The sequence below is a fragment of the Hyperoodon ampullatus genome (genome assembly GCF_949752795.1).
Source record: "Hyperoodon ampullatus genome assembly, chromosome: X".
Lineage (NCBI taxonomy): Eukaryota > Metazoa > Chordata > Mammalia > Artiodactyla > Ziphiidae > Hyperoodon > Hyperoodon ampullatus.
In genome coordinates, this window is record NC_136913.1 from 97,739,364 (window position 1) to 97,752,340 (window position 12,977).

The window sequence follows — 12,977 nt, forward strand, 5'->3', positions numbered from 1 at the left end:
TGGCAATAAGTATCAGGGGATGACCAAAGGAATGGAGTGGTAGGAACCATCCCTGTCTATCTCATGGCCCCTTCATGCACAAGTGTTTTTACCCAAACTTTAAGCTTTGGGGTAAGTGATAGGAGCTGTAGAACTCTGAAGAGCTGTTTGACTGTGCAGTTACCTTTCAACTGAGGATCTTTCTTATTATTTTGTATGAAGGAGCACTTTGGGAGTTGGGGGCTAGTGGGCACTCACCAGCTAGGTAAACATTAGAGAGAATTATTGTTCTTTTTTTTGGCCACACCGTAGGATCTTAGTTCCCCAACCAGGCATCGAATCTGCGCCCCCTGCCTTGGAAGCACGAAGTCGTAACCACTGGACCACCAGGGAAGTCTGAGAATTATTGTTCTTGATGAATTTTGTAAATAGCCACTGACCCACTGGTTTAAGGGAAACTGAAAATGAATGACTGGGGAGTTAAAAAGCATGCAAACACTGGGTTACACTACTGGCAAGTGGGTAGGAACTGGCCTAGTCTTAGTACCTCTTTTCAAGGCTCCCTTTCCTCCTCTTTCCCACCCTCTCCAATCTTCTGCTAAAGCTCAAGGTTTGAGGCAGTGGTCAAGCTCCATGGCATAAGAATTGGTGTTCCTTATGATGCTCTCCACCAACATGGCAGGCTTGGGGTGTCTTCCAGCAAAGCAAGAGAGCCAGGTGCAGATCAACATAGCTGCAGCTGCTCCACCTCCAGCACAGTAATATGCCCAGCCAAGCCGACAGGTACCTGTGGAAACAGGGACAGAGACATGAGGGTTAGAGTGTCTTCTCATACATTCTCTTTGAGATGTTAGGGTTAAAGTGAGAGTAGGAAACAGTGAATGCGAGTGGGCTTACTCTTTCCTCCCTTGCTGATGGCTGGTATTAGCTTTAGCAAGAGGTTATAGGGCTTCCCTGGTGGCGCAGTGGTTGAGAGTCCGCCTGCCGGTGCAGGGGACACAGGTTCGTGCCCTGGTCCAGGAAGATCCCACATGCCGCAGAGCGGCTGGGCCCGTGAGCCATGGCCGTTGAGCCTGCGCGTCCAGAGCCTGTGCTCCACAATGGGAGAGGCCACAACAGTGAGAGGCCCGCGTACCGCAAAAAAAAAAAAAAAAAAAAAAAGAGGTTATAAAATTTTATTCTGTTACAGTAGGAACCTGGGGGTGGTGTTGGTGGTGACGGTGGTGGTGGTGCTAATGACAGTGATGACGAGAACAACTTGATCAAGTGTCAAGTACTAGGCTAAGCTCTTCAGACAGATATTTCATTGATCATTATAGTAACTATATGAGTTAGCTACTCTTATTATCCCTGTTTTATACAAGATGAGGCAACCAAGGCACAGGTTAAATTAATTGTGAAAAATCACACAGAAAGTGGTAGGGTCAGGATATAAACCCTGGCTCATCTTGACTCTGAAGCTACACAGTTTTAACCACACTGATATATTACAGTTCATGGACTGTTTTCAAAGAACTATATCCTGTATCATCAGGAAATTTGCAGGCAAAATCAAATCTGTTGCTCCATACCATGTGTCTCTATCCTAACCTAATTTTTCAACATCCGCGGAGGAAATATGCATTGGAATCAAGGCCAAGCTTCTAAGGGGTAGTTTCAGTTTGAAGGATAATGGGAAAGGTCACCTGCTCAAAAATATCCACCATACAACTTATCATTCATTCTACCAGAGGTAGGTTCTTTCCTTTGAAGTGTTTTGAGTTTTTTCAGAGATCGGTCAGAAAAGGTCAATGCCCAAAGAAAGAGAGCTATTATATTACAAGGGATCAGAGTAATAAATAACTGCTAAAATCAAGTGCTTAAGCAAATAGGACTCCAGAAATTGGAGTAGATGTCCAGTGATACAAAATTGCAGAGGAATTCTGAGAAAAAAAGGTGGGCAGTGACTTTCACCTACCTCACAGTCTTGCAGAATGTGAGTCCTGACTATAGTCAGTCAGGTGGGGATGTCAAGACTGATCTTCATGACAATTTACTTTTTTTAATTGAAGTATAGTGGAGTTACAAGATTATATTAGTTTCAGGTGTACAGCGTAGTGACTCAGTATTTTTACAGATTATACTCCATTAAAAGTTATTATAAGATAATGGCTATAATCCCCTGTGCTATAGAATATATCCTTGTTGCTTCTCTATTTTATACACAGTAGCATGTATCTCTTAATTCCATACCCCTGTCTTGTCTCTCCCCCCTTTCCTCTCCCCACTGGTAACAGAGTTGGTATTCCACATCTGTGAGTCTGTTTTGCATGTATGTTCATTTGTATTATTTTTTTTAGATTCCACATATAAGTGATACCCATACAGTATTTGTCTTTCTCTGTCTGACAAACCACTAAGCATAATATTCTCTAGGTCCATCCATGTATCTGCAAATGGCAGAATTTCATTCTTTTTTATGATGGAGTAATATTCCACTGTATGTGTGTGTGTGTGTATATATATATATATATATATATATATATATATATATATATATACCACATCTTCTTTATCCATTTATCTGTTGATGGACATTTGGGTTTCTTCCATATGTTGTCTATTTTAAATAGTGCTGCTATGAACATTGGGGTGCACGTATCTTTTTGAACTAGTGTTTTTGTTTTTCCCTGATATATACCCAGGAGTGGAATTGCTGGGTCATATAGTAGTTTTTTGAGGACTCTCCAAACTGTTTTCCATAGTGTCTACAGCAATTTATATTCCCACCAACAGAGTACAAGTGTTCCTTTTCCTCTATATCCTCACAAACATTTGTTAATTGTAGACTTTTTGATGATAGCCATTCTGACAGGTGTGAGGTGATGTCTCATTGTTTGTTTGACTTTAATTTCTCTGATAATTAGCAATATTGAGTATCTTTTCATGTGCCTGTTGGCCATCTGTATGTCTTCTTTGGGAAAACGTCTATTCAGATCTTCTGTACAATTTTGACTGGGTTGTTTCTTTTTATGATATTAAGTTATATGAGCTATTTGTATATTTTGGATATTAACCACATGTAGGCCATATCATTTACAAATATTTTCCTCCATTTCATAGGTTGTCTTTTTATTTTGTTGATAGTTTCCTTTGTTGGGCAAAAGCTTTTAAATTTAATTAGGTCCCATTTGCTTAATTTTGCTTTTATTTCTTTCGCCTTGGGAGACAGATACAAAAAAGACATCGCTACAATTTATGTCAAAGAGTGTTCTGCCTATGTTCTCTCCTATGAATTTTATGGTTTCAGGTCTTACATTTAGCTCTTTAACCCATTTTGAGTTTATTTTTGTATATGGTATGAGGAAATCTTATTGTTTTACATGTAGCGGTCCAGTTTTCCCAGCACCAGTTTTTTTTTTTTAACAGTTTACATCTCTTTATTCTCAAAACAAGATCACAAGACATTTGTTATAAGTTACTGAGTAGATTAGTTTTTTTAAACATCTTTATTGGAGTATAATTGCTTTACAATTGTGTGTTAGTTTCTGCTTTATAACAAAGTGAATCAGTTATACATATACATATATCCCCATATCTCTTCCCTCTTGCATCTCCCTCCCTCCCACCCTCCCTATCCCACCCTTCTAGGTGGTCACAAAGCACCGAGCTGATCTCCCTGTGCTATGTGGCTGCTTCCCACTAGTTATCTATTTTACATTTGGTAGTGTATATATGTCCATGCCACTCTCTCACTTTGTCCCAGCTTACCCTTCCCCCTCCCTGTATCCTCAAGTCCATTCTCTGGTAGGTCTGCGTCTTTATTCCCATCTTGCCCCTAGGTTCTTCATGACCCTTTTTTTCCCCTTAGATTCCATATATATGTGTTAGCATACAGTATTTGTTTTTCTCTTTCTGACTTATTTCACTCTGTATGACAGACTCTAGGTCCATCCACCTCACTACAAATGACTCAATTTCATTTCTTTTTATGGCTGAGTAATATTCCATTGTATACATGTGCCACATATTCTTTATCCACTCATCTGTTGATGGACACTTAGGTTGCTTCCATGTCCTGGCTATTGTAAATAGAGCCCAGCACCACTTATTAAAGAAACTGTTGTATATTCTTGCCTCCTTTGTCATGAATTAATTGACCATAAGTGTGTGGGTTTATTTCTGGGCACTCTATTCTCTTCCATTGATCTATGTGTCTGTTTTTGTGCCAGTACCATGCTGTTTTGATTATTGTAGCTTTATAGTATAGTCTGAAATCTGGGAGGGTTATACCTCCAGGTTTGTTCTTTTTTTCTCAAGATTGCTTTGGCAATTTGGAGTCTTTGGTAGTTCCATATGAATTTTAGGATTATGTGTTCTAGCTCGGTGAAAAATATCATGGGTATTTTAATAGGGATTGCATTAAATCTGTAGATTTCTTTCTTTCTGTGGTATGGCCATTTTAGCAATATTAATTCTTCTAATTCAAGAGCATGAAATAGGTTTCCATTTCTTTGTTTCATCTTCAATTTCCTTCATCAATGTTTTATAGCTTTCAGAGTATAGGTCTTTAACCTCTTTGGTTAAGTCTATTCCTAAGTATTTTATTCTTTTTGATGCAATTTTAAAACTGATTTTCTTTACATTCTTTTTATGATAGTTCATTAACAATGTATAGAAAAGCAACATATTTCTGTATATTAATCTCATATCCTGCAACTTTATAGAATTCACTTATTAGTTCTAATCGTTTTCTGGTGGAGACTTTAGGGTTATCTCTACGTTGTATCATGTCATCTGTAAGTAGTGACAGTTTTACTTCTTCATTCCAATTTGGATGCTTTTAATTTCTTTTTCTTGTCTGATTGCTGTGGCTAGGACTTCCAATACTATGTTAAATAGAACTGACAAGAGTGGGCATCCTTGGCTTGTTCCTGAATTTAAAGGGAAGGATTTCAGCTTTTCACTGTTGAGTATGATGTTAGTTGTGGGATTGCTGTAAATGATCTTTATTATACTGAGATACGTTCACTCTATACCCACTTTGATGAGAATTTTTATCATGAATGGATATTGAATTTTGTCAAACGTTTTTTCTGCATCTTTTGAGAAGATCATGTGATATATCCTTTCTTTTATTAATTCATGTATCACATTGATTGATTGATTTGTGAATATTGAAGTGTTCTTGCATCCCTGGAATAAATCCCACTTGATCATGGTGTATGATACTTTTTATATATTGTTGAATTTGGTTTGCTGATATTTTGTTGAGGATTTTTGCATCTATGTTCATAAAGATATTGGCCTGTAATTTTCTTTTTTTTTTTTAGTATCTTTGTTTGCTTTTGGTATCAGGGTAATGGTGGCCTCATAGAATGAATCAGGGAGTGTTCCCTCCTCTTCAATTTTTTGAATAGTTTGAGAAGGATAGGTATCATCTTTTCTTTATATGTTTGATACAATAGAATTCCCATGTGAAGCCATCAAATCCTGGACTTCTGTTTGCAGGGAGTTTTTAAATTACAAATTCAATTTGACTACTAGTGATCAGTCTGTTCAAATTATCTGTTTTTTCTTCATTCAATCTTGGCAGGTTGTATGTTTCTAGAAATTTTCTTTCTTCTAGGCTGTCTAATTTGTTGGCATATAACTATTCATAATATTCTCATTTCTTTTTGTATCTCTGTGGTATCAGTTTTTATTTCTCCTCTTTCATTTCTTATTTTGTTTACCTGGGCCTTCTCTCTTTTATTCTTGGTAAACAAATTTTATCAGTTTTGTTTATCTTTTCAAAAAATAGATCTTGGTTTCATTGATCTTTTCTATTTTTTAATCTTTATTTAATTATTTCCTCTCTGATCTTTATTATTTCCTTCCTCTGCTGACTTTGGGCTTTGTTTGTTTGTTTGTTCTTTTTCTAATTCCTTTAGGTGGTAGGTTGGGTTGTTTAATTGAGATTTCTCTTTTTTCTTGAGGAAGGCCTTTGTTGCTATAAACTTCCCTCTTAGAACTGCTTTTGCTGCATCTCATAGATTTTGGAGTGTTGTGTTTCCATTTTCATTTGTCTCAAGGTATTTTCTGATTTACTCTTTGATTTCTTCGTTGACCTTTTTTTTTTTTTTTTTTTTTTTTTTCTGAGCTGTGTGGCATGCGGGATCTTAGTTCCCTGACCACGGATCGAACCTGTGCCCCCTCCATTGGGAGTTCAGAGTCTTAACTACTGGACCACCAGGGAAGTCCCAACCCATTGTTTTTTAGTAGCATGTTGCTTCATCTCCATGTGTTTGGGCTGGAGATGGGGGGGCTAGAGCTGGAGCCAGTGTGAGGTGGGACTTCCCCTCTGCTCAGTGGCTGTCACCACCCTATCAAGGGTGAGATCTGATCCCATGTTGCTGGAGCAGAAGCCCTGAAGTTTGAGCCCAAGCTGGCTCTGTTGCCTTTATGTGTGTGTTTTCCCCTCTCCCCAAACTAGGACCCTCGCCCCAGAGATGGGGAGTGCTGAAGCAAAGGGGCCCTGTGCAGGCTCTCTGCTCAAGTCAGCCACAGACAGAGATCCAAGTTGTCTCCGATGTGCTGCCTGTACAGGCGCCTGCAATTGTTTCCTCTCTCTCCTCAGACACAGCCTCAGGTGTAAGTCCCCTTTGTCTCTCATAGCTGCCACCCATACCCTGTTGTGGAGCCACACCACAAGACAGGCAGGGCCCATGTGAACTGTCAGCATATACTGGGGGGTGAGCTATAGTGGAATGGCCACCATCAGAGGTCTAGGCTGCTTCTGATGCACTGCTTGAGTAAGCGCCAATGGTAGCCACTCCTGTTCCAGCCACTGCTGTTCCACCGAGGTTCTGCCCTGAGACCTGATCACCTCTGTATCCCATGGTCAAGTCTTCTCCTCGGTTGTGGCTGCCCCAGATCCAGTGCTGCACTATGATGTGGAGTGGGTGGGGCTGGAGTGTTTGCTTAGCTTGGGCTGGGAAGCAGAGGGGCAGTTGTGGGAAACTCGGCAGCCACCAGAGCAGACCTCTCTCTGCCCTGCTTAGGGGGCAAGCAAGTGTGCATACACAAGCACATGCTCCTCAAAAGCAGAGTCCACGCTTCCCACTAGCCCTCCTGTTAGCTCCTTTGGTTTTCAAACCAGCCAAGGTGGCTTGTCTCCTATGCATATGATCCTGGGACTGGGGCACACAATCTGTGGCTCTCACTGGTCAATCTTCAAGTTGGGTCTCCATCTTTGCATTCTCCCTTTTCCTCTGAGTCCCTTCCCAGGGATGTAGGTCCTGACCCGATCACTTTTCTTCCCTTCCTACCCAATTACATGTGTATCTTTCATACAGACTTGGTTGTGCAGGAGTCCTTCTGCCAGTTTCCAGATGATTTTCAGTGAGAATTTTTCCACATATGGATGCATTTTTGCTGTTTGTATGGGGGGAGGTGAGCCTCATGTCCTCTCACTCCACCATCTTGATTGATTTCCCCTCATGACAATTTACTTTTCAATAACCAATTATTTCTCTTCACAGGGTTCCCAGGGAACCTTAATTTTCCTTCTTTTAATTGTCTGGTTGCCATGTTATATAAAGAGTCTAAGATGCCCCCAAGTCAGGCTGCTTTGATTTTTCATTAGGGCCAGGCTAATTTATTCCAAATTTCCTACCTCAGAAATAATATTTCTACCACCAAGTCACCACTCATGCTGTCTCTCCTGCCATAAACAGCTTCTTTCCTCTTTTTCACCAATTCATATCTCCCTCAGAATACTCTTCAGGACTCAGCACCTCCAGGAAGTCTTCCCTGACTAACCCCAGTGGGCTCCAGTCACCTCAACCAAGTAGCCCTCCAGGAATTCATCTATATACCCCTTATGTAGGTGTACTTGTTAGGCAAAATGTTGGAAGGAAGATTTTTATATCATGTATTTTTCACCTACTCTTTACCCCCTTCCAGATTGTTGGCTCAACAGAGTGAATGCATTTGTTTCTTTCTTGATAATGCTCCCATGCTCTGTCAACACTGGGTGCTCAGTATGATTTAGCCTAACAATACTTCAAAGATGGATACACTTGCATTTTTAACCCTTAGCACCCAAACTTATGACTTAAATTTTGAATTAAAATTACAAAATCAGCTACTCTATTTGTTTCTGGAATGTACTATAAGGCCTATGCACATTCTGTTCCCTTTGCCTAAAATGCTCAGTGCATGTACACATGTACACATACACTTCCCACCACTCTCTTTGCCTAGTGAAAGTTCAACCATTCTTCAGAGCTCAACTCAATCATTAATTCCTTAGTGAAGCCTTGCCTGACATCCCTAAGTCAAATTCCATCAAAAGCCTTCATTAGTACAGTGTACCTTTCCTTCTGTACCTGAATGAATTAATGAATTCCTTATACTCTCCCATGGCAAGTGTCAAATCTTAGTTCTTCAGAGGAGATGGTACTTTACCAATAGACTTAGGCAGTCATATGATTTCCTGAAGTCCCATAGCCCCACCCAAACTCATGGTGAAAGCAACAACAGTACCTATTGAAACAATGCAATCTTCAGAGAGAGGGGGTAAATCTGAAAGAGAAGCCTTCTTAAAGAAAGGAATCCAACTATCTAAAAAGTAACCTCAATGTGAATAATAATATTGGAACTCTGGGAAGAGTGAACTGAAAAATAAGATGTTGAAGCAAGCAGCCAATAGATCTGGATCCCCCCCCTCCAACCTTGTCATACCTCCTTTTAGACACTGACTCACTCACTCAGTAAAAGTAGGAGGTTTTATATAATGCTTTGTGTATCACAGAGTGAAAATTCTAGAGATGGGCAAACCTTCAACTTTTACCATCCTTGGAAGGAAGGCTACAGGCTGTATTGCACCCACTTCACAGACAAGAATGTGAGGCTCAGTCAAAAGCCCTAGGAACCCTCTCAGAAGCAGAGGTTAGAGGCAGGGATCCAGACCAAGTATCTTTACTTTCAATCTGGTTCTCTGCCCTCTACTGTTTTCCTCATACTCCCAAAAGCCATTTTCCTCTTACAGGACACTTAACCTGTAAGCTCTAAAGAGGGAGCTCCTAAATCAATTTGCAATAGACTCACCTGAGCTTCTCTCCTAGCCTCCTCCAACAAAATTCTCCTGTGCTCACATAGCAGAGTAGACAGGAGCTAGCTCTTGGGGTGGGCCCACTGTTGGGAAGCTTCCTCCTCTCTGGCATGCTCCCAGTCTAGTCTAGAGAGGCATCAGTAGTCTCATTCTGTTTCCTCAGTTGCCTGTCAGTTCATCCCCCCACTGGAGTAGCAGGGCTTTTTCTATTAGGTACATGCACCCTGGGACCAGGGAAAGAGTTGTTTCTGTAAATGAAAGGAATAAATGCTTAGCATGCCATTGCTCCAAAGCCCTAAGCAGGAAGAAAGCTGACACAGTGGGCAGCTCCAGAGTGAAGAGCTAGCTAGAAAGGCCTTAATAAACCTTATTGAAGTCAAGTCAGAACCAGGTATCACTGGGCTAGGAACCAACACCAAAGTGCCCCCTTTGCCACCCCAAGTGCAGAGTTTCCTCTCACAGAGATGTCTATTAGGCCACCGAACAGCATCTAAGCCCAAGGCTGCTGCCAAACAGGAGACCAAAGAGAAACAGTGGAAATACATCTTCTATCCAGTCCTCTCCTTACAACCCTACCTGTTATCTGCTTGAGGGAACAGAGACGTTACATGACTAGCATTGCACAAGGGAAAAAAAAGCAAACCTTTTAAGAACTACATTTCCAAGTTGAGAGCTGCTGTCATTACTCACCTACTCCACAGAAAGCTTGTACACTGGTCTGATGGCCTACAGAGGAACTCAGGTTTTCTATGGAAGGATGCAAATGTAGGCAGTAGTGGCAATGAACTACCACACTTTACCTCCAATCACCTTTTAGTGAAGTCCCATGGACAATCACCAATCCCTAAATTCTATTCTTTGAAGTATAGTTGATCCTTCTATTCATCAGACAAATATGTATCAGGTACCTACTATGTGCCATACATTTTGAATACAACATCTCATTTGATTCTCACAACAGCCATGATTATTTCCATTCAGAGCTGAGGAAACAGAATCTCAGAAAGGTAAATTACTTTACCAACTTACAAATGTCAGAGTTGAGATTTGAATGCCAAGATTAAGTCCATGGTCATCCGTTTCAACCATGCCAGGAGAGTGGAGTCAAGGATACAAATTACTATGGTCCAAGTTTTATGAGACAGTATGATGCCTTCAACTAATCACTTCACTTTTCTTGGTCTCAATTTCCTTTTCTTAAAGTGAAGGGAATTTTACTGGAGAGATTTCTAAAAGCACCTTTTAATTCAAATTTTCCATTGTACTATGAATGTGATAAATGCTTTAAGAGACATATGAGTAAAATAGTCCAGTAACATCCAAGGAAAGAATTATTTGTAGCTGGGAGGATTCAGGCTCAGATAGGGCTTTATAGAGGAGACAGCATTTCAACCAGACTTTAATAGTGGGACGTGGGCATTCTGTGCAGGGGGAGAGGTTGGTGTGAGCAAAGTTATATAAGCAAGAAAGCAGATCACATGTTTCAGAAAAGAAGCTGTAGATGGCAAATAATAAGCTGAATCTAGACCAGGAAGGACCATGAAATCTGTTATCTTTCCCACAAGGAGTGGAGAACAATGGAAAGTTTCTGATCAGAGAATGATATGATACAGCAAGGCTTCTCAACCTTGGCACTATTGACATTTTAGGCCAAAAAAATCTTTGTTGTAATGGGGGGGGTGGGGAGTGTTGTTTTGTGCATTGTAACACCCTGACCTCCACCTACTAGATGTCTGCAAATTACCCCTCCACCACTGAACTGTGGAAACCAAAAATATTGACAGACATTACCAAACAGATGTCCCCGGGGGTGGAGGTGCCGGGTCAGGGTAGGGGGTGGATTGCTTTTCATTAAGAACCACTGAGTTGGAGGTACAGTTTGGGAAGATTAACCTAAAAGCTCTGTGTAAAAGGGATTGGAGGTAGTTTTATGCTACAGGCAGGGACCAGTTAACCAGAGGCCAGGGATGCTGTTGACACATCCAACAATACACAAAGCAGCCTCCCACAACAAAAAATGATCTGGCCAAAAATGTTAATATTTTCAAGGTTTATCAACCATCATTTAGGCAAACACCACATGTTTATACTTTGAATTACCTCCAAAACGAATCTTAGTGACTGAAAGATTACTAGAGCAGAATGGATCTTTCTCCCTTAAGAACAGCTGTGCATGTTTCCTTACTGACCTGGGAAGCTGGCTGAAAGTGGGGCCTGGTCAGCCTTGAGCATTCTAGTGTTCTAGCCCAGGGAAGCTGGAGAAGGTCAAGGAGAGAGATCTCATAAGATATTGAGAAGGAACTACAAATTCCCTGGGAGTCAAGAGATATATGACATTTCTTTCTTTGAAGAGATCTCTTAACCCTACTGGATCTCAGCTCTCTTGCCCTTAAAATGAGAGAAAATAATTAAGTACTTGTGTAAAGATAGAGCAATAGGACCAGATGAGGTTTTGATATACTCTTCAGAAATAGCCAGGCTCACTGCTGCCTTGCCTTTTAGATAGAATGCACTGAATGCAATCCCATGCTAGAATTGTTCAAGGACGTGTGTCCCCAGAAAATACTTCAGTGAGCTGACATCACACCTGGGGATTGTGTCTACATACATGCATAGGTATCTGTGAAGAGAAAGATTGGGTGGCAGGATAGGGAGAGAGTAAAGGTCCTAACTGCAGATTAGCTTTACGCAAAGCTTTTGGATAAGCCCTGAAATAAGCCTGTTCCTTTTTGTGCTCTTCTGTATCATTTCTAACACCCTATCTGTGAGTCATTCTATTCCAGTGTTGAATTTGCTGTGACAAGATCCCTCATAAAAGTTATTAAATCATCACTCAGCAGTGGGCCTGACATTTAAATCAAGACACGTTGCTTTTATTCCAAGTTGCAAATCAAATTGGCTTGGAGTTTGACTCTATTTCCTTTGATTTAGCATTAAGTTATGTTATTATAGCTCTGCTGTTTAGAGAACAAATTATCACTGTCTGCTACTTAAACTGACCCTCCCCCTAGAGCCCCAGTCCTATGCTCTTCAGGGACTTGGTGTCTGGCCAACTGTCAATGGTTCATTAGTGCAAAGGGTTAGCCACTAGCCAATGCTTTTTGTGGGGTCCAACATTGGTGTGGGTGTCAGAGTTGGGAATTAGAGTAAGAATGAGTCCAACAGAGAATATTTCTCTGCAGGAGGCATGGTCATAGTTCTAGCTCAGAAGCCATATATGCCAGAGAAGTAATCCAAAGAAAAGAGTCCTCCTTGGAGGAAGAGGGGAAAGGCATAAAAAGAGAGTGCGCCCATTTTGGAAGACAGTTTGACTGTCTCTTAGAAAACTAAACATATTCATACCATATGATCCAGCAATCATGCTACTTGGTATTTACCCAAATGAGTTGAAAACTTACGCCCACACAAAAACCTGCACACAGATGTTTACAGCAACTTTATCCATCATTGCCAAGACTTGGAAGCAACCAAGATGTCCTTCATTAGGTAAATGGATACATAAACAGTGGTACATCCAGACAATGGAATATTATTCAGTGCTGAAATGAGCTCTCAAGCCATGAAAAGACATGGGGGAACCTTAAATGCATATTACTAAGGGAAAGAAGCCATTCCCAAAAGACTACATACTGTACAACTCCAACTCTATGACATTCTGGAAAAGGAAAAACTATGGAGAGAGTGAAGAGATCAGTGGTTGGAGGTATGTAGGGAGGAATGAATAGGCAGAGCACAGAGGATTCTTAGAGCACTGAAAATACTCTGTATGATAAATACTGTAATGATGGATGCATGTCATTGTACATTTGCCCAAACCTATAGAATGCACAACACCAAGAATGAGCCATAATGTAGACTATCGACTTTGAGTGACTATGATGTGTCAGTGTAGCTTCATCAGTTGTACCATTCTGGTGGGGGA

The 12,977-nt window shown here is 40.7% G+C and overlaps 1 protein-coding gene across 1 annotated transcript in view; it reads right to left on the reverse strand.

The window, feature by feature from the left end:
* Positions 1-584: 584 nt before the first annotated feature.
* Positions 585-12,977, reverse strand: part of LHFPL1 (LHFPL tetraspan subfamily member 1) — a gene marked incomplete at its 3' end in the record, with an annotated part of 48,919 nt that continues 36,526 nt past the window's right edge. The window contains exon 3 of the mRNA XM_079727941.1: positions 585-766. Within this exon, the coding sequence (XP_079584067.1) occupies positions 585-766 (182 nt within the window). The remainder of the gene's footprint in view (positions 767-12,977) is intronic.